Source organism: Festucalex cinctus, chromosome 13 (genome assembly GCF_051991245.1).
Source record: "Festucalex cinctus isolate MCC-2025b chromosome 13, RoL_Fcin_1.0, whole genome shotgun sequence".
In the NCBI taxonomy this organism is placed as follows: Eukaryota; Metazoa; Chordata; class Actinopteri; order Syngnathiformes; family Syngnathidae; genus Festucalex; species Festucalex cinctus.
The window spans coordinates 13,373,268-13,398,369 of NC_135423.1; the positions used below are offsets into that span (position 1 = coordinate 13,373,268).

General features: G+C 38.0%; 2 protein-coding genes across 6 annotated transcripts; both read left to right on the forward strand.

Moving 5' to 3' along the window:
* The first annotated feature begins 2,554 nt into the window (after positions 1-2,554).
* samsn1a (SAM domain, SH3 domain and nuclear localisation signals 1a) lies at positions 2,555-18,278 on the forward strand. 5 transcript variants are annotated; one of them, XM_077540213.1, is made up of 15 exons: positions 2,555-2,676; positions 5,794-5,961; positions 6,597-6,643; positions 7,242-7,279; positions 7,503-7,589; positions 7,840-7,934; positions 8,727-8,850; positions 9,191-9,600; positions 13,763-13,843; positions 14,448-14,576; positions 14,674-14,773; positions 16,090-16,241; positions 16,335-16,571; positions 16,693-16,840; positions 17,659-18,278. In XM_077540213.1, exons 1-15 carry the CDS (start codon positions 2,653-2,655, stop codon positions 17,811-17,813), a joined length of 1,995 nt encoding a protein of 664 aa, XP_077396339.1. In that variant the 5' UTR covers positions 2,555-2,652; the 3' UTR covers positions 17,814-18,278. The 5 variants fall into 5 exon arrangements, with proteins under 5 accessions (XP_077396339.1, XP_077396342.1, XP_077396340.1 ...); XM_077540216.1 differs by having other exon boundaries at positions 9,194-9,600; XM_077540214.1 differs by having other exon boundaries at positions 7,506-7,589.
* A 1,004-nt stretch (positions 18,279-19,282) lies between these two features.
* hspa13 (heat shock protein 70 family, member 13) lies at positions 19,283-25,043 on the forward strand. The gene is made up of 5 exons (XM_077540222.1): positions 19,283-19,454; positions 19,599-19,933; positions 20,228-20,441; positions 20,518-20,688; positions 22,214-25,043. The coding sequence occupies exons 1-5, from the start codon at positions 19,430-19,432 to the stop codon at positions 22,777-22,779; spliced, it is 1,311 nt and encodes a 436-aa protein (XP_077396348.1). The 5' UTR covers positions 19,283-19,429; the 3' UTR covers positions 22,780-25,043.
* Positions 25,044-25,102: the final 59 nt, after the last annotated feature.

The window sequence follows — 25,102 nt, forward strand, 5'->3', positions numbered from 1 at the left end:
TTCAAAAACTTTACTCTTGTAAAATAAACACTTCTTTCTTGCAATATAACAGCTTTATTATTGTAAATTTCTGATTCTTTTGTCCAATATTCCGACTTTACTCTTGTGAAATTTCAAATTTATCCGGGAAAAGACGGCAGATTCATTTTTCTGTGTAAAATCACATTATTTATATTCTTGAAAAATTAGAACTTTTTCGTAGTTACAACTTTATTCTTGTGAACTTTTTCTTACTACATTATGACTATATGGATGTAAAATTACAACTTTGTTTCTTTTTTTTTTTTTTAAGTAACACAGACTTTTTTTCCTCTTAATATTACGACTTTACACTTACAATCTTACTTTGTTGTTGCACCACCTTTATTCTGTTTTTCTTGTATTACAACTGTATTTAAGAGAAAAATGACTTTTTACTTCTAAAATGGTAAAATGTATTGTCATATTTTAAAACTTCTTTCTTTCTTTCTTTCTTTCTTTCTTTCTTTCTTTCTTTCTTTCTTTCTTTCTGCTGTGAAAGAAACACCCACTTCTAATCAAAACAATGGCGGTGGAAAAACACTACAAACAACAGCTAAGAAAGTGAACTGTATAGAACCAGTTACAAAAATGAAAGGGAAAAAAAAAAACAATTCTTTATTTTCTGTGCAGATTTCGTAAGCTCTTGTGCACTAAGTCCCAGTGACAGATCCGGCAGCATTCCTATGGCAGGTACGAGCCGGTATGTCAAGATACCACACAATTGATGTCAGTGTTAAGTAACAGCTACAATATAATATGTCCGTGCACAGTAATTATTTTATTCAGGAGATTAATCCTGATGTTTCCATAGTCATCGTGTCACTCGTATGGTCATGCTCTATTCATGCCCATAAATGTGTGTCCTCAGCTGACACACTAACTGAGCTCTGTGTGGATTTTAATATGCAGAGTGGACTGACACTTCATATCAGCCCCATACATCATCCCATACGAGTGCGCACATCTGTGTGTGTGTGTGGGGCTGTGTGTGTGTGGTGGTCGGCGTGCCAATATAGGTCATATGTGTTAATCTGTCCAGCTGCTTCTTCTCATTCGATCAGCTCAGACTGTGGAGGTGAAGGGTGGATGGATTAATGGGCAGCTGTGGTGGAGTAACCTTTGCTCCACATGTGTAAAGTAGTTCATATTAGTACATTTCTGGAAATGTGTGATCGTGTTTGAAAGGTAAAATAAAGCTCTAACAATGCTCCCAGAAGGGCATCAATCTAGGTCAGGCCAGTATTGGCATCACGTTTTTCCTGCACATCCAGTTTGAAAACTACACCGTCTGAAAACATTGAGGACACAACACACCAACATATAATTAAATGAAAGTATAATATAACAGTAGTCTTGATATTGTCAACCAAATGCCTGAAGATATACTTATTAAAACATTTTTTACACCAATGCACAAATATTGCAATATTTAATAACAAAGTGTTTGCAGGTGTTTTGTCCATGTGTCTAATATTGTCAAAAGATGTCACCATTGTGCAAAAATAAGTATTTATTATTAAACAAATATTTGCACATCAACACCTTCTTAAAACAATCGCCTAAGTCATTTTTTTTTTCAGATTATTTAGGAAACAAAAAAATGTATAATAATTGCATAATTTTTCAAGAAACCCAAAAAAAAAGAACCATTTGCATCATGGCAAAAAAATAATTTTTGAAAAAAAAAAAAAAAGACTTAGGCAGTGATGACATGCTATCTATTACAAATGTCATCCACTGTGAACTTTGTACATTAATATAATATGCTTGGAGATTTACGTTTATTTAGTTGCTTTTCAATGTCTATTATATACATACAGTATAAGAGATATTCTAAATATTTTTGCATTACAGTATACTACTTAAATTCTAAGTTGATCTTCTCATAGTTCAAATAAAACGTAAACGTAAATAAATAAAATTGATAAAACGTTACAAAACGTACATAGCAATGTACTAAAAAAGTTATTACAATATATAATATTAAGATTAATATTTAAGTATTACTAATTTATTTTTCCATTTTTGCATTCACACCACACCAGGTATAAAATTATTTATAATGCATACCATATATCATTAAAATTAAATATTGATATCATTTTATTCATCAATTGTCAACTAAGTTTTTCTTGTATTTTTTGCAGAATGGATACAATATATATATATATATATATATATATATATATATATATTATATATATATATATATATATATATATATATATATATATATATATATATATATATATAAAAGAACAAGTGGCTACTTGAGTAAAAATGTATACAGGTCCAAAATTAAGGTACTTGGATCCCAACTGAATTCCCTTTTTGTAAAGAAGATTATGAGAAAACACATTTATTTTTATTTGTATTTATTTTTGGTGAAAGCGTAGAAAATGCTGTTGCATGTGTCGTGGGGGTGCTTGGGGGTGGGGGGGTTGTCAAATTGTGCCTCAGATGCTAGCTGGAGTAATAGTGGTCCATCTATTCTATTGGATTAGAGGAGGGATTTCACTGTGGTATTAATCTGACAAGACAGCAGCCGGCCACCCGGGCTGGACTCATACGGAGTTGGGTTGTAGTGCCTGCGACGCTCGCTTCGTTTGCTCACTGCCATCAAGACACAACATGAACCTTTTCTGCTTCTCATTGGTAAGAAACATACCACTCGATGTGCACATTATCTGCTAGCTTTTATGCAGGAGAAGCGTTGCATTTAAATTGGCCATGCAGCAGGGGGAAAGGACTGCTGTATGATTTATTTGTTATAGCTACTGTTTACTCTTGAATCCATCTATATTATTTGTGTGTAGGCTACAGTATTATTATTTATATTTGTGTTCATTATATCCTAGAGTGCCAAATGAGTTGACTCATTCGAATGATGCAGCACACATTATGTACAACTGCATAATAAAAAAAAAGGGATCATAATGTAACTTTAGTTGCAAAACCATACAGAGATGTTGATGATGATTATGATAATAATAATAATAATAATAATAATAATAATATTGACATTTCCAGGGAAATGTAATGATTTTAGTTCATAGACTTTTTTTCACACACTATAATATTGTAACTTGGTTGCTAACTAATACAGCAGTACCTAAATAGTCTCAGAAGACTTAAGAGCGTGCAGATGTGTATTAAAAATGATCCAACATTATGTGGTCTTTAATGACAATTAACATCCCAGTAGACTGACTGTTTCGGAGAGCTATGTCATTAGTTTCACAATGTCTGCCTCATTAATTTCATTTTTCCATAAAAATGCTTTTTAATTTTTACTCATTAATTGTTAAAATTGTTAATATACTGGCAATAATATTTATGCTTGGGTGGCACGGTGCATGAGTTGTTAGCACGTCCACCTCCCAGTACTGAGGACCCGGGTTCGAGTCCAGGGTGGAGTTTGCATGTTCTCCCTGTGCCTTCGTGGGTCTCCTCCGGGTACTCCGGTCTCCTCGCACATTCCAAAGACATGCATGGCAGGTTAATTGAGCGCTCTTAATTGTGCTTGTAAGTGTGGATGGTTGTTCGTCTCTGTGTGCCCTGCGATTGGCTGGCAACCAGTTCAGGGTGTCCCCCGTCTACTGCCCAAAGTCAGATGTTGAGGTTGTACACCAATAACGAGGTTTACTCTCTAACCTCTGGCTAGATTGTCTTCTGTGTTACTAGACATCACTATTAGAAACTGATTTCATAGGAACAGGAAATAGATATTAAGGAGGATGGATAACCTGTTCTGGTTGTATCATGAGTTATTACAGAGCAAAGACAGAGTGGCTCTGACACATGTTGTCATCTCTCAGTGGACCATGTCAAAATAGGGGCGGGGTGAAAACTGGTTATGTCCCTGGAAGGAATGTGAACGAGCCAAACACATTTTTAATCCACGGCCAAAGCTCTTCAGAAGAATTTCAATCTACTCCAAGCGTCGGAGCAGCATTAGCATTAATATGATGACAGTATCCAATCCTCCTCAATATGATTTCTTGGTGTTGTGCTAACATGGCATCAGTGAACATTCATTCCTTAATCAAACACACTGTTCTGTGGCGATGGTTGACCTCCAAGTTGATCAAAATGCATTTTCTCTTAGGGTATAAAATTACGGTAAGTGTGTGAGAGAGGTTAAACTTGAAAACAAAACAAAAACATAAAGTCAAGCTACTCAACCTTTGAAGTCAACCCACAGACATTTAATGGAAAGTCAATAATATAGGTACAGTATATTGCTGGAGTTGATGTTTTGAAGTGCATATTTAATGTATCTGCACTATGAGTCACTTGGTTGTACTCATTTTTGTATTTAACTACATGCAACTTCAATATGCCTACCCTAACTTGCACCTTGACTTACGAGTAGCCCGACTTCCGAATTGAAGGTCCGTCACTTAGCCGATTTTTTGACTTTGACTTGTGAGGTAAAATTTGAGATTGGAACGCTAACTGGTGGCAAAAAACTTAACACATTTCACAACAAGTAACAGTTTGGCTAATATTGAATAATTTTTTATTTTTTTTAAAGGACAATTCCATTTATTGCCTCTCACAGTTGAAGTTATTGCCAAACTAAACAGAAAACAATGAAAATTACATATTGTATTTTAAAAGAGGTGTTCTAAAATGCCAACAGACAATGGAAAATGCAAAAACATTGGGGCTAAGGAATAGTATCGCTGTCGCGGTATTACAATCTTCTAGGGAATGGATATTTGAACAAAATCAGTCCAGTCACGTGTCGAAACTAGATAGAAAATCTAACAATACTTCTTCATCCTCAGCTAAAAATGACTTCTTACTGCTACTACTGAGACACTTGCAGCAATTGTGAAACTCATTTGCTCCTCGATGCTTGTAATATACGGACCCCTGGTGGCAAAGGCATGCAAACCAAAATGAGCAGAATGTAGGGCAGCAATAGCATAATGGCATTTCCACTCATTTCAGCGGAAAAAGATGATTTAAGATTAGAGTGTTTTGGGTTACGAGCATGGTCGCTCATGGTCAACATTACACTCATAAGTCACCACTGTAATTGGTATGTATGCAATTGTGTGGTTTATAATGTACTGAGTTGCCAGACCATTTCTTATGTCATAAGAAGTTGCATTTACAATTCCATGGTTATCGTCATAACACTTTTCCATCACTGGTACCACATCACAAAAACACAGGAAGCTAAAGAACAAGTAGAACACATTCTATCAAAAATGGATGAACTTGTATCCACTGTCCACTGTATTATGTACGGTAACAATTGTGTGTGCCCCACTGTATAAAATGATTATTGGTTAATTCAGTATGACTTCCTGCTATACTCTTCCTCCCACATGTGTAACCTTTAAAAGCTGCTTGATGTGCACGACGTGTATTTCATGGCTGAAAGTCGGTCAGATTTAGTTCACAGACAAGATTAAATCCATTCAGAAATTAAAGTGGGGTGGGGTAAAAAAAAAAAAAAAAAAAAAAATCCATTAAAATGGCTCTAAAATGTCTACCAAAACATTTTTGGACCTTTTGGGATGACCCCCAGCAGAAGAAAAATGGAAATGCTCCTTTCATCAACTCTTAACTATATTTACAAATCAATCTGCTAGAAAGCAAAAGAGGAAATTTAGCTTTCAACATGTCAATGATTGAAAGCAGAAAACACCAGCCCTTAACCCAATTAAAAATTATATCTGCATATATCTTCACTTATCTGTTACAAAATGGCTAACATACGTTTGTGTGTGTTTGTGTGTATGTGCATGGCACCAGGAGGGTTCACTGGACAGCCTGTATGAGGCTGTGCAGACATCCGGCGACGGCCCACCTCAACCCATCCCGAGCCGCTCCTCCAGCCGCTCGTGCAGCCGCTCGTGTAGCCCGGCGCTCTTGCTGGACGACAACGTGAGATGGAGGGATTCTAGAAGGTCTATTTCTATGGTGAGAGGCGTTCAAGCGCCTGTGGAATTTGGAAAGTTCTGTATAAGATCCCTCAAAGGTCCATGGTTTACCAAAAAAAAGGGAAGTGAGTGAACCTCCTCTAAGTGGAATTGATGAGGAATCATCCACTCATCAGATTGAGTCATATAAAATAAAAGCTGATTATGAAACCATCACAGGGAAAACAGCCGAGATGATTTACTCATAACCCTTTATTGGGAAATGAACCATGTTTGGGAAAATCAGTGGGTTATGAGTCCATTGATCCACATGATTACTGGGCTGAGATCAGTTTCGATCAACTTTACTCATAGCTATGGAAACAAACTGTTCCCGAAACAGTAACGTTTGCTACAGAGTTAGCCATTAGCGTGACATGCTTATGCGGTGGGTTTCTTTTCGGCCTATGTTTTTTTGTATTTTTGCATAATCTTGCAATATTGTGCAACTAACTGTCTTATTGACAATTTGTCAAAACAGCAGCAGGTGCAAAAAAGGCATTAATAAGAGCTCGAGAGTCTAAGATGTGGGATTTTAAATTTCCAAATATTTACAAGACATCTTTAGTACTATAATATGAAATCCTTGCAATTTGTGACATAAAGTAACATTAACCATGTCATGCTTTACATCAGGATATGACAATGAGACCAGGAAGCAAAGCTCACAAAAAGAAAAGAAGGTAAGCTTCCTATTCCTACATGCTACAAAAAAAGCATATGAGATTTTTCTTTCAAAGGCAAATCTGTCATGCACTATTTCTGTTGTACGAGAGGAGCTAAATTGTATTAGAAATACACAATAATCCAGGCTGGCATGCCAGCTCATGCTTATGCGTCCTTCATTGTGGGATGTGCGTGCAAACGTGCAAGCCAAGAGGGTTTCCCACATGGCTTGAAAGGCTCTAAGTTTATATTCTCTGGCAGCTAATGCCGTAAATCCTTCCCATATAGCACAGACTGGCTCTAAATAAGCAACGCAAGATCTCCACATCCTTCCCTCATCTGTCTGCAAGAGGCCTTAAGGAGGCGCAACTGACAACTTGATAGAAAGAGTCTTTGTGATTGCACAAGTTATAAAGATTTAGATTTTCATGGTCAGGGTAATGCAGAATATAGATGAAGCAGATTATGGCTTTTGGGATAGTTGAACTAAGCGGATTGAAAGCCCACCTATTAGACCCCAGACTCTTGATACACCTTCATTTCCTCTTTGTTGGCCTTTTTAAGGACATGTAATAAATATGTGGTTGTATTTACATCTGTTAATTCTACTTTCAGAACACAAGTATCCAAATCTGTAGACAATGAAGTGTTGGGTGAGTCACATCAATATATATTTATGTACTTTTTTCCCCCTTTTTTTTTTTTATTGAGGCTAGTCTTTTTGGGGGGTTAAGGTTCCACTGTATTTGGATTGAACTCAGCACTGACCTACTCTGCTGACTGTCCACTTTTGACCGTGCTCAGTTCACCCTGACTTTTCAACTGAAATCCTCAATATTTCTGATTTGTTCCCCCCCCCCCCCCCCCACTGCTCAGCAGATAATGCCCTCGGTAATGCGGCGGTTTGGAAGACTGCCAAGAGCCCAGAAGATTTAGTCCACATCACCAACCATCACAATGAAGGTAAATAGGGAATAAATCAGCTAAACTGATCTATAGGCCAATGTTCATTTTGGAGCTCAGCAGGGTGCTTCCCTCCCCCTCCCTCTTTAAACTGTGCAGAACTTTGCAATGTTGGGTTATTTATCAATACAAATAGACAAAAGTAATCATTCTAAGGATAACCCTATTAAGGAGAAGCGAAAATGGACTGATGACTCATTTACAGGTGCCAGATAATATATTTGTTTTCACCTGCATCTCATCATTGTAGAGATGAAGAGAACAAAGCACAGAGGGGACAACAAAGGACGGAAATCAGCTCATCAATCTGCTACCAAAAAAAGGGACAAAAATTCCCCAAGTCAGGTAACTCATTCTGTATTTCAGTTTAAAACCTGTAAAAACTAACCTCTCCCAAATTTAGCATTGATCAGCCATATTTTGCTCGCTGTTCTATTAAATGCACAAATAAAAGCAAGTCACACATTATATTTCAGTGGGGGACACCTTAGCTGTGCAATCAGTAACGCCAAATCATTAGCAGAAAGATGATAAAAATACATAATCAGCTCACCAAACCAATAATATTCGCTAAGAAGCTATGAAGCTATTCCATTGTGGCCTCTGATTGGTCAAATTACTTGTCAATCGGTCAAAGTGACCAATGAATCTCTGATAAACAGTCAGACGGAAGATGCAATGCTGTACAGTATATAAATAGGGACTGAAATGACCTTAATACAGTTTATTAGCAAATAAATACTATGCACTTTTAATATTAAATTGTCCAAAGCAATATCAGATTATATATCTTACTCAGAAGGTTAAAAGTTCACATTCATCGCAACTATTTGGTGATTTTGGTGTCTGTCTCTGGTGATCAAAATGGCAGAAGAATTGAACATAAATGCTGATTGTTTTTTTAATACAGTACAGATGGTCCAATGAGCGCCGCTGCTCTGTGTAATCTCTGAGCCACATGGCAGAGCAAGAGAAAGGGCTTAGAGCCTTTGCAGCAGGTCACCTAGCGTCCATCCCTGCTAAAGCTCATAATAGTAAGAAGCAAACAAAGCCAGGGATAAGCAGCAGCCATATTAGTATTAACAAAACAACAGAAAGATGACTTCTTTTTTTTTTCCTATCTGCACTTCTGTTCAGAACATCAACACCAGAGGAACAGCAACAGAATCTAAACCAGCAGCAAAAAGGAACCAAAAACCTGGAAAGAAACCGACTGGAAAGATTGGGAAAGACGTGGCGAAGAAAAGCTGCAATATTACAGGTAATATAGTTTTTCAACTAAATGGCACTGCGGCAAACTAACATGATTCAACATAGCTCTATTAATTTCATTATTTCAACTGTCAAAACCAGGCGCTACGTGATGCTGTTGCAAGTTCAGTATGTATTTTGGAAGACATCAAAATGTTACTTTGCCAGATGCGTCTGTCGTTTCGCAAACGAGAGAAGTGGCTTTTATTTTGGGGTCGCTGTGTCATGGCAGGATGGCTCAACTGTGACGTTTCATTTCCCCTTGTAACCTCTTTTCATATTCCTGCTAGTTAATTGCCTGTTCATTTCTGTCGATTGTTTCCTTTTACTCTCCTCACTGTACCCCCCAGCAGGAACCATGAGCCCCCCAATGGGTCCCCACCACCTGGATGTACCCTACAGGTCTGACAGGAAGCTCTACCTGGGCAAATGTTCCACCCTTCCCACGCAGGAAAATCCAAATCCAGAACGCTATACCGATATGGCCAGCCTGCCTGGCGGTGCAACACCTACTCACTACCACACCCATAACCAGCGCTGGAGCAACCCAGCTGACAACAGTTCCGTCTGGGGCACCGTCCAGCACAACTGCCGCAGGCCGCTCACGGAGTACCACGTGTACTCCAATGACTTCGGCATGCACGAGAAGGAGAAGCAACAGCAGGAGGGCAAGGATTGCAGCCTGGGTATGAACTGTAAACCCCAGATTCCCCCAAAGGTGACCCGGTCCACCACTGACTTGGAGCTGTCAGAACCCAACGTAAGTCTCCAGCAAGCAACACAATTAATACTTTTTCTTAATCACGTCACGTTAGTTGCCACTTTTTGCTAGGCGAAGGTCAAAGGGCTCAATCATGACTGATCCATAGATGATGGATGCTCAATATCACTTTTTTTTTCCCACATTGATACCAGTACGAGGACTCAACTCTTATGTACTCACCGATACCACTATTACTTTTGATGCATAACATTTCTAATTAACCAATGATTGATTGATTTTCAAATAAATAACTTGTCTCTATTTCTGACAAAAGGCAGAGCAGTCACTTTGCAATAGGGAATTTAAGACAAAAATAAATAAAACACAAATAACTACCGTAGTTCTGTTTATTTATTTTTATATATTTTTTTGTATGTGGGGCTGGGGGCAGGGGCTACCCCTGTGGTGCAAACCTCTTTTTTGTGGAAAATGTGTGAGGTTTATCAGCACTTTTTTGTAGAATTTTTAGGGTTACAAAAAAAAAAAAAAAGTTTTCCATGAAAAATGAGAGAGAAATGGGAAACAAGTAGAAGAAATAAATATTAAACAGTTTAAAAAAATTCAAACAAAAATCTGTGAATATGCAAATCTGCAGATGCCAAACCGAGAATATGCAGGGGCCAACTCTAGTTTTAAGTTATAATATCACTATTCACCACTAGATGGCAGACATATATTAGTTGTGCTTGCACTTAATCTGCCTTATACTACAACATGAGTAGGTCTAATATTTTTTTTTTTTTGCTAATTTGAAATGACATTCAGGACAAAGTCAGTCAATAATAACATTTTCAGTGAATTTTTATGTGAGAAAGTGCACAAAATGAGTCTTTGCACTTGGGGTTATGTTGGCTTGCTTTTCGGCAGTTTTTTGCCTTCCTCAAATGTTTTTTTTTTATTTTTATTTTTTTTATAAATATATACAAATGAGCACTTTGCAGTGGGAAAAAAAATCACAGTATGTAGTTATTGTTGTTTGCTTCCAACCCTTTGTTGTTGAGTAGTGGAAGTTTTATACATACATTGAAAGATGTATGATGAAAAACTACATATTAATATTAAAAAGCACACATTTTGCATGCATGTATGCATTTCGTCCATATTTAAAATGACATTTTTGTCTGGTTAGTTAGGAAGGGCATGGTCCTGTGTGTCACTTTCCTTACTACTTTCCTGCTTGAAGTTATCAACATGTCAAAATTGACTTCAACTCAAAATTGAGTGTGTATCAGTGATTTTAGACTTAAAATGGCAACACGTGCAGGATGTGATGTCGCGTTGCTCTCTTACCAAATACACTGTGAGCCACAGCTTAACTATTTTTAAACTACAGAATCTATATGTAGCTTAACCTCTTCAAGTCTGTGTTTAATTCAAGATTCAGATCAATCAGCTTCGTCACAGCACCGAGTGACTGACCTCAGAGGTCAGAGGTGTTTGACATCATTCCCTACTCAAGGTCCTTGATGATAACACCCAGTGAGCACGTGTACTTTGTGCCCTTTGCCACGTTTTCTTAAGCTTACCATGACTTAATGAGGTGATTGTTTACAATGGCTCGGATGATCCCATAGATAATGACAAGATCCCTATAGGAGCTATAGTTACACTGGTCATTAGAACTTAAACGCATTACACAAGATTCATTTTTATCTGAAAACAAGCTTTTCAGGTAAACAGAGAATATTTAGGCCAATGTACGTGAAACTTTGTGGGTGGTTGCTCTCGTTAATGGTTGGAAACTTTTGTCAAAAGGCCGAGCAAGAGTAGGAAACGCGGAGCAAAGTATTTTTTTTCCAATGTGAAAACATATGAGATACATCTTCCACTTATATGAACTACATACTGTACACTGAAAATAGCATTAGGTGACGCGAACGATGATAATTTTTCCTCGCAAACTGCGATGCTAAACCGCTTATTACGAGCCTTGTGCATGCTCCTTCCGAGCCATGCTCAGAGACAAAGTTCAAAAAGATGATATAGAAAACCAGTCAAAACAATTCTGTGAAACAAAAAAAACAAACAATAAAACCCCCGATAATAATACAACTGCCCTTTGGGTCAGCATGGAAAAAAAAAATAGAAACCGTAATCTGAATTGACAGGTGTTTTCAACTGATTTCAAAGGCAGGGATTAGGCAACCATTGTGTCTTTAGAATTCCCTGTTTTCAACAAGTGAGTAATTGAAATCCTTCCGCAGTGCAATGTAATCTACTGGGGACACCAGCTCGAGTTTTTCTTCCACTGTGAAAGCCCTCAAATGTGTCATACGATCCACAAAAGGAGAAGATCCAACAAGTGACAGACGGGAATATATTTCAACACTCCAAAGTTACCACTTCAAGCATCAGCACTTCCTGAAAAACTAAACCCAACATTAAGAAACAAATAAAGAAACTTAAAAACGTTTGGCATCATGTAACCTCAACTTGTACCCGCAATGATATTAAAAGAATAAGTTTGAGGAATACTAAATGTTTAGCAATGTGAGTTTCCTACTTTCATAAAAATCTGCTTGTAGTGTTATAAACAACTCCAATTTCACTCTTTTTGACACGAGAGTGAGTGATGAAAGTCACATGACTTAAGGAACACAGGGCTTTTCATCCCATTTGATTATCTTCCTATACTCTGATTTTGCATCATACTTTGACTGTATGTATTACTACTTTCTTTCTCCTAAATTTCTCAGTACAGTAGAAGTGTATCCTTACAACTTTTTCTATAACTGAAGTTTGTCTATGTACTTTACTAATAGCCGACCAATTTAAAATGTACCCTGATGGGCATGTGAGGAGTAGACGGGCAAGACTCACTTGGCTTCTGGTGGGGCAGAGAGAATGTTTCAGTCATGTTTCAAACTGCAAAAACAGAAGAAATACCGTAATTGGCTCTAACCAGTGAAAGTACAACATAAAACAAAACAAATCAACTTGAACTGCAGCATCTGCAACGTCACTTCACCTCAGACGTCATTTTACCTCCAAACTAAATGCAATTCTTCCTCAATATGGTGTCAATGTTTTAGTTGAGCGGGGCCGCAAAGCCTCAATTTTCCCCTTTCAAAAGCGATTCTGCAACAACAGGCACAAAGTCGGTTGCTTCACATCCTGTGTTGCAAGGAAGTCAGACATACAGCCAAACAGCCTCAGTCCGCACTTGAGAGTCAGGAGACCAAAAAGAAAAAAGACAAAAGACTTGAGTACAGAAAAGAGAAAATGTTGCAGAGGGCAGCTTCCAATGTGTCCGACAAAACAAAGAGCAGCAAACCAAAGGTAGGCGGTGACACTTTTCAATGGAATATACAAAAATACCAAATATATTCAAATTCTACCATTAAGTATAGTAACTATTGTGAAAGTTATTAAAGTTTAGCATTTTATTATGTTCTTGTATTTCCACATAAAAACAAAACAAAACAGTGAATTAGATTAAAAATTAGGGTGTGGGCTTGAGAATTAAACCCTCCAACTGGCCCGTTTGTATTTTTAGACGATGGAGGACATTGTTTAGTCCATCGCGGAATTAAATCAATCCACAGAGGACTATCGAGGAGCGCATAGCTCATATTTAACCCAGGATTTTCCCAGGGATTACTTGGTTTATATAATTATTTGCTGCTCTGTTGTACAGATGACAGAGAGTTTGGGAGAGATTATAATGGCATTAGTTTTATGGAAAATTGGGGTTGGAAAATAAAGTATTAAAACTGGGACGGAAAGGGAAACAAGCATGAGTGCGTAATGGTTTATAACTCTGTTTACAATATTAGATAATTCATAAATACTCGTCACGACGTGTTACTTAATATGCGAAACTCACCTGTTACAACATTAGGTACAGTTGCACAAGCTAGAACAATCCAAAACATGAGCAGAATTGAAAACCATTTAAAGGTAAAAAGTGGTGTCGCATCATACTGGAAGCTGATTCTAATCATATGGTTGCATTATTTGCTCTATGTGAGGGTCAATCTATTAGAAACACCCGAGCATGATATGGCACAACCCAACAACTGTGGTCAAAGTTTTCAGACCGTAAGAACATGCAGTTTATTTGGACAATGACATGATACACACACACACACACACACACCCACACACACAAACACACCCCAACCCCAATACTAATAATAGTATTAAATGTCCTCCACAGCGGTCCACAAGCTTTGGGAGGTTTGAAGGTCTCAGACATAATCCATCTCCAGCCAAAGGCGAGGAGAATGAAACAAATACGGTTTGTACATTTTACATTTCACTCAGTAAGGCTGGGCAGTAAAATCTTAAAATATGTTTTCTCCAAAATCCGACTTTAATGCTGTAGATAAAAAAAATAATAAATTGTCTGCCTATTGCAAAATAGCTAATTACTATTATCACATTTTCGAAACAACTTTGAATGTTCAATAATTTAATGAACAGTCAAACTGCATGGATCTTCTACATGTGAAAGTAAAAATAAATAATTTCTTGTGATATGCAAATGTGAAAATGATTCCACACCCATGTTGTCCGTTTCTTAACAAGAGTCATACCCAGGAGTCTCTTTTTGAAAACACTCTCGAGTGATAGGACACATCACTTAATATAGCGACTTAACTTGGCAAGTTGGCAACTCAGTTGTTTTTGAACCACCATTACGTAAAAAAAAATAAATAAAAAAATAAAAAAAAATCATCCAGACGAATAAATTCCCCCTTTTTTTTAGAGAGAAATTCAACATTTTATGCGGGGAACATAAAGATTTATGTACATTTACTTTTTTTTTTTTTTTTTTACATTTGGAATGCATAGTGTGTAAAAGAAATTGTCACAGTTTTTCACAAAATTTATCCTCACAGCTCACTGAAGAAAGCGAGAGCTTGGAACCAAACAAGTCAGCTGGAATTGGCAAGAAAATGAAGGCCATTTCACTTACCATGCGCAGAAAAATGGGCAAAAAACACGCCAAGTCCTTCTCTGAAGAGATGGTGAGCTTTCCTAAACAGTACAACATTGACATTTAAATGACTTATCCACACTTTGAAGAGTGCTGCAATGAACTTTTTCATTGTGTTTGTGTGACAGGGTGATGACACAGAGACTACACCTGCGATTGAAACAGAAACACACTCGACAAGGGCCAGCAACTCCTTGGAGAGTCTCTACAGTCGCCAAAGTTCCTCAAGTACGTATACAATCATCACATTTTACAATTCGTAAGTACGTCAACGACACAGCAATTAAATAAATAAATAAATGGCGTAATACTACATTTTAACACTTCTGCATCTAAATGCACTGTTATGACACTTATATCGCTGCCAGTAAAGTTGTATTGCTCACCAAAGTATATATCACCGATATATGCCGAAGATGGATATTAATTTAAAAAAAATTCTTTCGACAAATACCAGCAATGAGACGAGCAAGTAATGCGCATGCGCGTAGTTCAAATTCAAGGTTACAGCATCATCTAGTGGTGTGTATACGCATTGCCATACCAGTGGCTGCGAAACATAACACGTCCGCCATATTGAATGTGTCAAATCTGCCCATAAACTACACGCCTGAAGTTTCTGAACGTCATAAAGCGAAGCTTACAAGTACGTGTACAAAGTTAATGCCTTTCATTCACGCATTTACAAACACTATATTTGGAAAGCTAACGTGCACCAAAAACAATCAATAACATTTAAATTACAAATCTTTGCTCCTTGTATAGGATCGGGGTGTTAAAAAAAAAATCGATTCAGCAATATATCGCGATACTACAGCACCCAATTCTCGAATCGATTCAATAGGCAGCCGAATCGATTTTTTAACATCCATTTTTGATGAAAAAATATTCAGCAAAACGTCTAAATTTCACACCTTAAGCATGGAAGAATGTTATATTAATGGAACATTAAGCCTTAATATTTTAATTTCAATCCTGTTCTAACATGAAAAAGGTTACAACCTGTTTGTTAAATACAGTGGCTCACAGTTATCAAACTGAAGTTTGAGATCAATAAATAATACATTTTCATACAAATCTTACAGTGTACATGTACAAGTTTACTGAATGGTATTTTCTAAATTTGAGTAAAAAAAAATCGCAACAATCGACTTATAAATTCGTATCGGGATTAATCGGTATCGAATCGAAACGTGACCTATGAATCGTGATACGGATCGAATCGTCAGGTACTAGGCAATTCACACCCCTAGTATAGGACAATGGCAATAACATTACATCACTTCTGATATAGCTAAGAACCCCCCCCCCCAAAAAAAAAAAAATACATTTTCACTTCTGATATAGCTAAGGAACAAACAAAAACATACATTTTATAATGTTTTCATAAGTTTAATATCAATAATGCCGTAGATAAGGTTCATTATATATTAGAATATTAGAATTAGAATCTTTATTGTCATTGTAACATGGCCAATGAAATTTAAAATGCCAAACCAGTCAGTATGTAATGAGACTTGCTTATGCTTATTGCATTGACTCAGGTGGTGTAACCAGTGAGTCCAATGGTTCTGTCCAGAGGGACAGCCTGAGGTTGGAAGAGGACGGTTCCTATCAGGGTCAATTCTGCGGCAGAGCCCGTGTCCACACAGACTTTGTCCCCAGCCCGTATGACACAGATTCCCTCAAGCTTAAGGTTAGACACATGTCTTTATACAGTGGGTTTGTGCAAATTGAAAACAAACAAAGCAAGCCTGACCCAAATGTTTGTTTTTCATCAATATTCTAGGCTGGTGATATTATCAGCATCATCAGTAAGCCTCCAATGGGGATCTGGACAGGCATGCTTAACAACAAGGTGGGAAACTTTAAGTTCATCTATGTGGACGTTTTGATGGAGAAGGAAAAAGAAGAAGAAAAAGATGATGGTGATGACGCAGAACCTCCAACGATACGACAACAGAAACTGTGCAAAAGACCTCGACCCAAAACGTTGCTGGAGCTGCTGGAGCGACTCAATCTTGAGGTGATAAGACAGACATTAAGAATTTATCCAAAAACAGTGTTCCTTAACTACAGATTATTTGGCTCCTTTAGTGCTATCATTCACTTTTGAGAGCATAATTTAGAAGTGTGGTCTCTTTCAGGAATACGCCTCTGCCCTGCTGCTGAATGGTTACCAGACAGTGGAGGACCTCACCCACTTGCAGGAGAAACACCTCATCGAGCTCAACGTCAAAGACCCCGAGCACAGACACAAGCTACTTGCTGCCTCCCAGTGTCACTACTCAGAAGGTCAGCAACACTGTGGGAACTGTGATTAAAAAAAAAAAAGCTCCACAACATTTCACCCAAAAATGCTCGTCATGTACAATACAACAGTAAACAACTGTGGTGTCATATTTCTTCATAAATTCCATATGGCACGAAGAGAACAAATAGGAAAAAGGTTCTCCACAACTGCAATATAATGCACCACAAGATTTTAACCACTCTATACTGCGTAAGAAACCATTTTCTAAAACTCCCCCTCGGTTTGTTGGAAATGTTTTTGACACCTTCAAATGTGCCAGATAGCAGTCAAGACATACAGGAAGTCTATCACTTACTTCCTGATAGTCACATAGAAAGTGCTGAAGAGGCCAGAAAGTGTTTTTTTTTCTCTCTCTCTGCTGTCTCAAAGCAGAAAGCAAAAATAGCCTTAATAACCGACCAGATGTGCCTGAGGCAAAATAAAGGTCAATGTTTTTTTTTCCCCCTGTGACGAAACAGATGGCAGCTTGTTGTTGCACGCCAGTCATTTAATCAGATGGGACTCCATTTGGGTAGTAATTTGGCAACCTGGATGGGAGATGATTCGGAAATTAGTAACTGTAGAAGGTGGCGCGGTGGTGAAGTGGCTAGCACGTAAAAAGAAATACATGAGAAGCACTGCTCTAAGGGAAAATTAAAAAATAATCAATAATCAATATTATTGGCGGAAATTGAAACCATAATGAAGAGATACACTATAGTATTATTAAAAAATGACAACAAAATAAACTTGTGCTTGTTGCATCATGTAACCAAATCCCCTGGCAGTAATTTTCAGACATTGACTTTTGTGCCTACAGGTGATGATGTCAGAGATGTGGATGAGAGCAAATCCCCAGGTGGTCCACAGGAGGAAGATAGCGACTGTCCAAGGGACTCAGGCTGCTTCATCCCGTCCGAGTGCTCAGACAGCAAAGACGACGCAGAGCAGCTCACAGACGCCGCGGCTTCTTAACATTGTTCTCATTTGACAGACGCATACATAAAAAAAAAGATGACTCACGAGTCTCTCTTGATTTGGGGTGATAACCTGAAAAGCAACTTGTTGCATTTTCAACAATCATCATCGTGTCATTCGGCTGGTAATTTGTTGTTTGTTGAAAATTACCATGTTATTGTAATTATTTTATTCAAAATAATTCCGTATTTTTACTTCTTTATTCATTATTGCTTTTGAATCTCCCTTATTACATCATCTCAACATGTCACTATTATTATCTTTATTTTGTATGAATAAAGTGATAGTAAGTGAAATATTTGTCGGCATCGGATGTGGATTATTTATAAATTCCAAAGTTGCCTTGTACTGTATATACACGCAGTCTACTATGCTGGGAGTGTGATTGGCAGGGTGAAAAAAAATTGTGTGTTAATGTAAATATGTCTGTAAATAACTATTAATAAACACTGTTAACTGTCATATTGAGTTTGTTTGAGTTGATTATTATTGTTGCAATACTGGAAATGCTTTGAATTCATGTAGATATAATAATGATGATGATGATGATGATAATAATAGTGTTAATAAAATATTTTTTATTTGTATAAATATAAAGAATAGAATATTTCTCCAAATTATTAAAAACATTTTGTTGAAATCTTTGAAACATTTTGAATTAAGAAGTATAGATTCGTATTTGTTTAACAAAATTACTTGTATGTATACACTTGTATGTACTATTGCAAGTATGAACTTTAAGAATAATATACTTACAACGACTTATTGAATGGTTGATTCTAATAATCCAAAACAATAACATTAATAATAATAATAATAATAATAATAATCATCATAATATAATAGTCAAGCTAAGTCATCTTTATATAGTGCTTCAAACAGGCTTAGCTGTCACAAAGCGCTTTAAGAAACACTACAAAAATAACATAAAATACTTGTTTTAAGTAAATATTTTTAATATTTAAAAATTCACCTACACTTTTTAAAAGTATTTTTTTAATAGTTGTGAATGGAATTAATTGAATTGTAATAACACTATAAACACATTAAATTTAAATTAAATACCAAATAATTATATGCTTTGTTTTAACAATTATTATTATTACTATTATTATTATTATTGACACAGTTTGAGGTATAGAATGATGCTGCTTTCATGTGAAAATGGCCGGAAAATCGCAGCTATCCAAATTTTAAAGCTCAACAACTATTTACAACATTGTTTTTTGTTTTTGTTTTTTTTTTTTTAAATGTTTTTTTTTTTAATGTTTTTTTTTTACGATTATGATTAACAAAAGTACACTGTGACAAATGATAAAGCGAGTCCTTTCTTTGACGCGCTTATGTCTCGCAAGCTATTGTGGGAAATGTAGTCAAAAACGACGATTACTGTTGATCATATCCCCGCTGACAGGGCGCCTCTTTGACTACATTACCCATCATCCTCCACTACACGTGTCCAAGGCTGACGTGTGTTTTATAGGAAGTATTAATGTCGCATCCACGGACTTATTTGCATCGTCGTTAGGCGAAGTAGCCGGTACCGATTCGGTGTTTTTAACAAACGTTTATGGTTATTTCAACTGTGCGCGGATTCGCCAACGTACGTGACGATGGCAGGCGATATGTCAATCATTGGTAAGTCGAAAAATAATCAACTCGGATGAAGAAAACATCTGTCTGCCTTCATCTATCTAGCTATCTATCTGTTTAAAATCGAATCTAATCTAATCTAATGAATAGGAGATAGGTTATTAACATTGTGATGTATATGTACTACAGGTTCTGTGATCCTGGCTCTGTTCTTGGCTGGTTATTTGGGCCAGCAGTACCTACCCCCACCCAAGCCCAAAGTGATCGGCCTGGACCTGGGCACCACTTTCTGCTCCGTGGGCGTGTTCCACCCTGGCAGCGGAGAGGTGGAGGTGATAGCAGACGAGGTGGGCAGGATGAGCATCCCCAGCGCCGTCTCCTTCACCAACACGACAGTGCTTGCAGGGCACGATGCAATGGATGACAACAACCCCCGCAACACCATCTATGATGCTAAGAGGTTCATTGGGAAGATCTTTACTCCGCAATTGCTGGAGCAGGAGAGCAGCCACTATCCCTTCAAGGTGGGCTGGATACGGGACTTGGAAGACATTGTACTCTTAATAAAAAGAGAACAAAAAATTATGGTAACAATAAGGGAAGTACTCAATTGTACTGACAAAATTAATTGGAAGTACAGATCTTGTGTAAATAAAGACTCCGGTTAAAGTAGAAGTACTCCTTTAGTACAAAAGTAAAACTGACTGTTTACTGTCAATTATATACAAGAGAAAATGAGAAAAATAATGGTAATAATAATAGAGGTATGCAAATATTTATAAAAATATTGATATCCTTTTTACAAAATCTGTTTCCAGGTGATCTCCAACAATGGAAGTGCTGAGTTTGTGATCGCCACCAACGTCACATTCGCTGTGACTCCCGAGTTCATCGGGTCTCGGCTGCTGCTGAAAATGAGGAAAATGGCTGAGCGGCACTTGGGCGTGCCCATCTACAAAGCCGTCATCTCAGTGCCCGCAGAGTTCGATGACAGGCAGAGGGAGTATACCGTCAAAGCCGCCAACCTCGCTGGTTAGCCATAAAACAACCACCTTCATGACTAGATGTCATTCTCACAAACATGACTAACATGACAACTGACTCACAGGCTTGGATATCCTGCGTGTAATTAACGAGCCGACAGCGGCGGCCATGGCGTACGGTCTTCACAAGGCGGACTCCGTCTTCAGCGTGCTGGTGGTGGACCTCGGCGGCGGAACCCTGGACGTGTCTCTGCTCAACAAACAGGGTGGCATGTTCTTCACCAGAGCTATGGCCGGTAAACTGTTAAACTGTCTTTTGTACTTCAGTCCTTGAAACGGCACCATTTTGGCTCCTCGGCCGCCATTATAGCCTGCAGTGTTTTCCCCTCATCCACTATTTAGCACTTAGCAAGTGCTAGCGCTTGTGCACTTGTGGGAGTATCTTTGGCTTTTTCGCCCTCTTTTTTTTTTTTTTTTCCCACACCATGGCTCCAAAGAAGAAAGCTACGTCTTCTGTCAATGTTGGTCCAGCCAAAAGAAAAGCAATTACCATGGAAATGAAGCTAGACATAATAAAAACATCACAGAAAGGAGTGACACCGACGAACATGGGCAAAGACTTGGGCTTCAGTCGGACAGCATCTTATTTTGTTTACTTTAATGTATTTTAGATTTTTTTATGCAAATAATTTTGATGTAAATATTGACTTTAGTGGGGAAATTCTACTTAAGGCAAAATTCAGGTTAGCGTAGCGTAGGAACGTAACTCCGACGTAACTGGAGGACTTCCTGTATTCAAGTCCGAGTTTTCAAGTTGTCAGAATAAGAGACCAAAGGTAGATGAAAAAGTTTTGTCCGAAAAGTGACCATAAAATGTCTCAAAAAGGAAGAGGGGAAAGCATAAATTTACCGTAAAATGTCCATGAAATTGTCAAAAATGTCAAGAGAACTGAATAAAAAAAGACAGAAAAGAAAATATTCAGAGTAACCATAAAATGTAAAAAAAAATTAAAGAAAGGCAGAAAATAACCATAACATATCTTTGGAATTGGCGTAAGTGAGAAAATTAATTTAAGAAAGAAAAAAAAAAAGGCGGAAAACACATTAAAAAAAAAAAAAAAAGTACCATTAAATGTCAAAAATAAAATAAAAAAAAATTGAAAATTGATGTACAAAAAAGCAGGAAAGAAAATATTCAAAAAGTATCAATAAATTGTCAAAAACAAAAGACAAAATCTCACAAATTACCATAAAATGTACACAAAATTTCCAAAAATGTAAAAAAAAAAAAAAAAATAAAAAAAAAAAAATGTCCAAAAGGGGAAGAAGAGAGGCAGAAAATTACCCATATGTCCATAAAATTGCCAAAAATGTCAGAAATTTGACAGAAAGGTAAAAAAAAAAAAAAAAAAAAAAAAGTAAAAATGTATGAAAATAATAATCAAAATGTCTAAATAATAAAACAGAAGAGGTAAGGGAGCAAATGAATGCATACAGATTGGATGCTGCTGTTAGGTTTGTGTGTCATCACAATCTTCAAATGATATGCGGCTCCAGACAGATTTTTAACAATTTATTTGGCCTGAAATGGCTCTTTTGACAGTAAAGGTTGCTAATCCGTGCCTTAAAAAAACTTCAACAAAGTGGAATTCTGACCTCCGTCAAGGCAAAACGATCTTTAGGTCTGCCGTGTACCAACTTAGCACGAACACCATCAGTAAATTAAAACTACCATAACACCAAGATTTCTGCTCTGTGCTACATATAAATACAGCTAAATAACATAATAGCTAATTGTGCTCAAACTGTGTATGCCTGCAGGAAACAACAAGCTCGGCGGTCAAGACTTCAGTCAAAGGTTACTCCAGTACGCCATAGAGCGAGTGCGACAGGAGTTCGGTGTCGTGCCCACTCTCAAAGAGGACCTCCATCGTCTCCGTCAGGCGGTGGAGGCGGCCAAGATCAACCTCACCCTCCACCCCAACGCCACCGTCAGGGTGCCGGTGACCCTGCGCGTCCCTGACGACTCCGCCGCCTCGGAGCCGGCGCTTTTCGAGGCCACGATCACGCGCCGACTCTTCGAGGAGCTCAACGAGGACCTCTTCCGGAAGATCCTTACCCCGGTGGAGACGGTGCTCGCCGAGGGCCACCTGGACAAAAACGAGGTGGACGAGATCGTGCTGGTGGGCGGCTCCACCAGGATCCCTCGGATCCGGAGCCTCATCGCCGAGTTCTTCGGCAAGGAGCCCAACACTTCGGTGGACCCCGACCTGGCCGTGGTGACGGGAGTGGCGCTCCAGGCGGGCATCATGGGTGGATCGTGGCCGTTACAAGTCAGCGCCATCGAAATCCCAAATAGACACCTTCGGAAAACCAACTTCAACTAGTTGAAAATCCGGGACAGTTTAGGGACCACCTGAATGTACTTCATTTGAGCCACTGACAACTAGAGTGGCCAAATTGTTTTTGGCATTTTACAGTGCAACAGCAGTCTAAATATAAACATCTTGTCGAATCTATCATGAAGGATGAAAAATCACGTTCACTTAAAGGGATACTTGACTCATTGAGCCATTTTCAGCAGTGAAAAGTTAATATTGTTTCCCAGAATTAATTTGATAACTTATTTTTAATGTACAATTAATACCTTTAAGAACTATTTTTGCCACTTGCTGTCGACTGATTACATCACCTGTGCTGAGGAAGTCGATATGACCAATCATGGCTCACCTGTTTTCTGGCTTTGGTCAGTAAACTGAGCCATGATTGGTCATTACCTACTTCCTCAGCACAGGTGATGTCATCTTCAGTTGTCAGCAAGTACAAAACTTAGTTTGTAAAGATATTTTACATGAAAAATAATGAAGTTACCACATTAATTATAGACAAAATATTAACTTTTACTGCTGAAAATGGCTCAATGAGTCAGGTATCCCTTTAAACTAACATTAGCACGCTAGCTTGGCAATAATGTTCCCATATTAATTGGGATTCAGCTATGATGTAGACCAGTATTCATCTGAAAGATGGGAATTTTCTTACTTCAAAATGACCAGAATGAACTCTAGTTCTCAGTGGCTCAACTATACAAGTGAAGAACCAGACTTCAAATTTTTTCATCGCCAACATTCCAAGTCATGCTTGGAGACAAAAAGGCCAAAAAGCACTTTGGTTGGACAAACAGGAATGAAGAATCTCAGGAAGTGTACAGACTTTGTTAAGGGGTCCACTGTGGTTGGAGGTTCAAAACCCAGTGGGGACTTTGGGAACTATAATAAGGTGCATACACCTCCCTCCTCACCTTAATATCAATATAATTTAATAAATTAAAAACTGCTGTATATTTATCATATTGAATTAGTTGTTCTTAGCCTCCTTCTTCAGTCTCTGGGTTTGGCGGAGGTCAAGACACACACCCGAATGGTTCGTGATGATATGCCCTGCTTGGCCATCATTGGCTGCAGGTGATCGCGCTCACTGACCTGTATGTATGACCGGATAGCCGATAACCCATACGCGCCAGTCCAAGCCGTTGAAGTCACAAGGCAGCCATCTTGTTACTCCCACCTCGCTAGCAGACTACTGTATAAACCAGGGGTCTCCAAGTTCGGTCCTCGAGAGCCCCTCTCCAGCCTGTTTTCAATGTTTCTCTCCACTAACACACCTGATTCATGATCGGGATCGTTATCAGGCTTCTGCAAAGCTTGCTGATTAGCTGATCATTAAATTCAGCTGTGCTGAAGGACGGAGACATGGAAAACAGGCTGGATAGGGACTCTCGAGGACCGAACTTGGAGACCCCTGATACGGTATACGTACAGATGAGACATTACAGCTAATAGGCAGCTAGGATAATGTCTGCAGTCCTCTTGTTTATGTTGAATAAATTTAAAACACCATAAATCATGCAGTTTCTACTAAGTACTTTCTCAAATGTTCTACAATTTCAATACAGTAAATGTATAGATTCATATGCTGAGAAACGGTTCTTGGGAGGAGCAATATGGCGGCCTTGTGACCTCAAAAGTATTGGCCCATCGGCTATTCAGTCATATATATATATATATATATATATATATACATATAGATCTGTGATCACGCTACATTGCTTGGCCTATCAGTGCTGCAGGTAATTTGGTACACTCAGTCACACTAGTCGGGTGATTTCTTTATTATTGTAATCCCTTTGTACTATTTCAAGCAAAAAAGTTGGGTGGGAGAATATGTGCAATACCCCAACAAGGTTAAAAACAACTGTATTAAATGTTTTGCTTTACTACTTAAATGCAATGTGCCTGTTTCGAGCACAACTATGATGAGCTCTTGCCAATATATTGTTTATCCTCAATTAGTCTAATGAATTAATTAGGCGGCAGCAGGTCTGCCTGGGTTTGAATCTCATCTTGTGTGTTTTCTTCAGGAAGACTAAATTGTCTATAGGTATGAGTGGTGGTCTATATATGTGTCTTGTGATTGGCTGGCGACCACTCGCGGGTGTACCCTGTTTTGGTCAAACTCATTGATAAGTTCCAGTTCTTCACAAGAGGACAAGCACTAAAAAGAAAAAGACGTCTTGTGTGAAATTACCATCAGAATTTGTGTTTTTGTTGTGTTCACTTTAAATTCTGATATTAAACATTTAAACAGATAAGGTGGGTACAGCGTTTTACGAGAACTGAACACTGGGAACTGGAGTGGTAAGGAACTATT

Excerpts from the sequence above, each read along its gene's own strand:
- hspa13 (XM_077540222.1), top strand. The coding sequence starts at position 19,430 with ATGGCAGGCGATATGTCAATCATTG. Across the intron at positions 19,455-19,598 it reads AGGCGATATGTCAATCATTG|GTTCTGTGATCCTGGCTCTG; the intron begins GTAAGTCGAAAA and ends TATGTACTACAG. Across the intron at positions 19,934-20,227 it reads GCAGCCACTATCCCTTCAAG|GTGATCTCCAACAATGGAAG; the intron begins GTGGGCTGGATA and ends ATCTGTTTCCAG.
- samsn1a (XM_077540213.1), top strand. The coding sequence starts at position 2,653 with ATGAACCTTTTCTGCTTCTCATTG. Across the intron at positions 6,644-7,241 it reads GCTCACAAAAAGAAAAGAAG|AACACAAGTATCCAAATCTG; the intron begins GTAAGCTTCCTA and ends TTCTACTTTCAG. Across the intron at positions 7,590-7,839 it reads CACCAACCATCACAATGAAG|AGATGAAGAGAACAAAGCAC; the intron begins GTAAATAGGGAA and ends TCATCATTGTAG.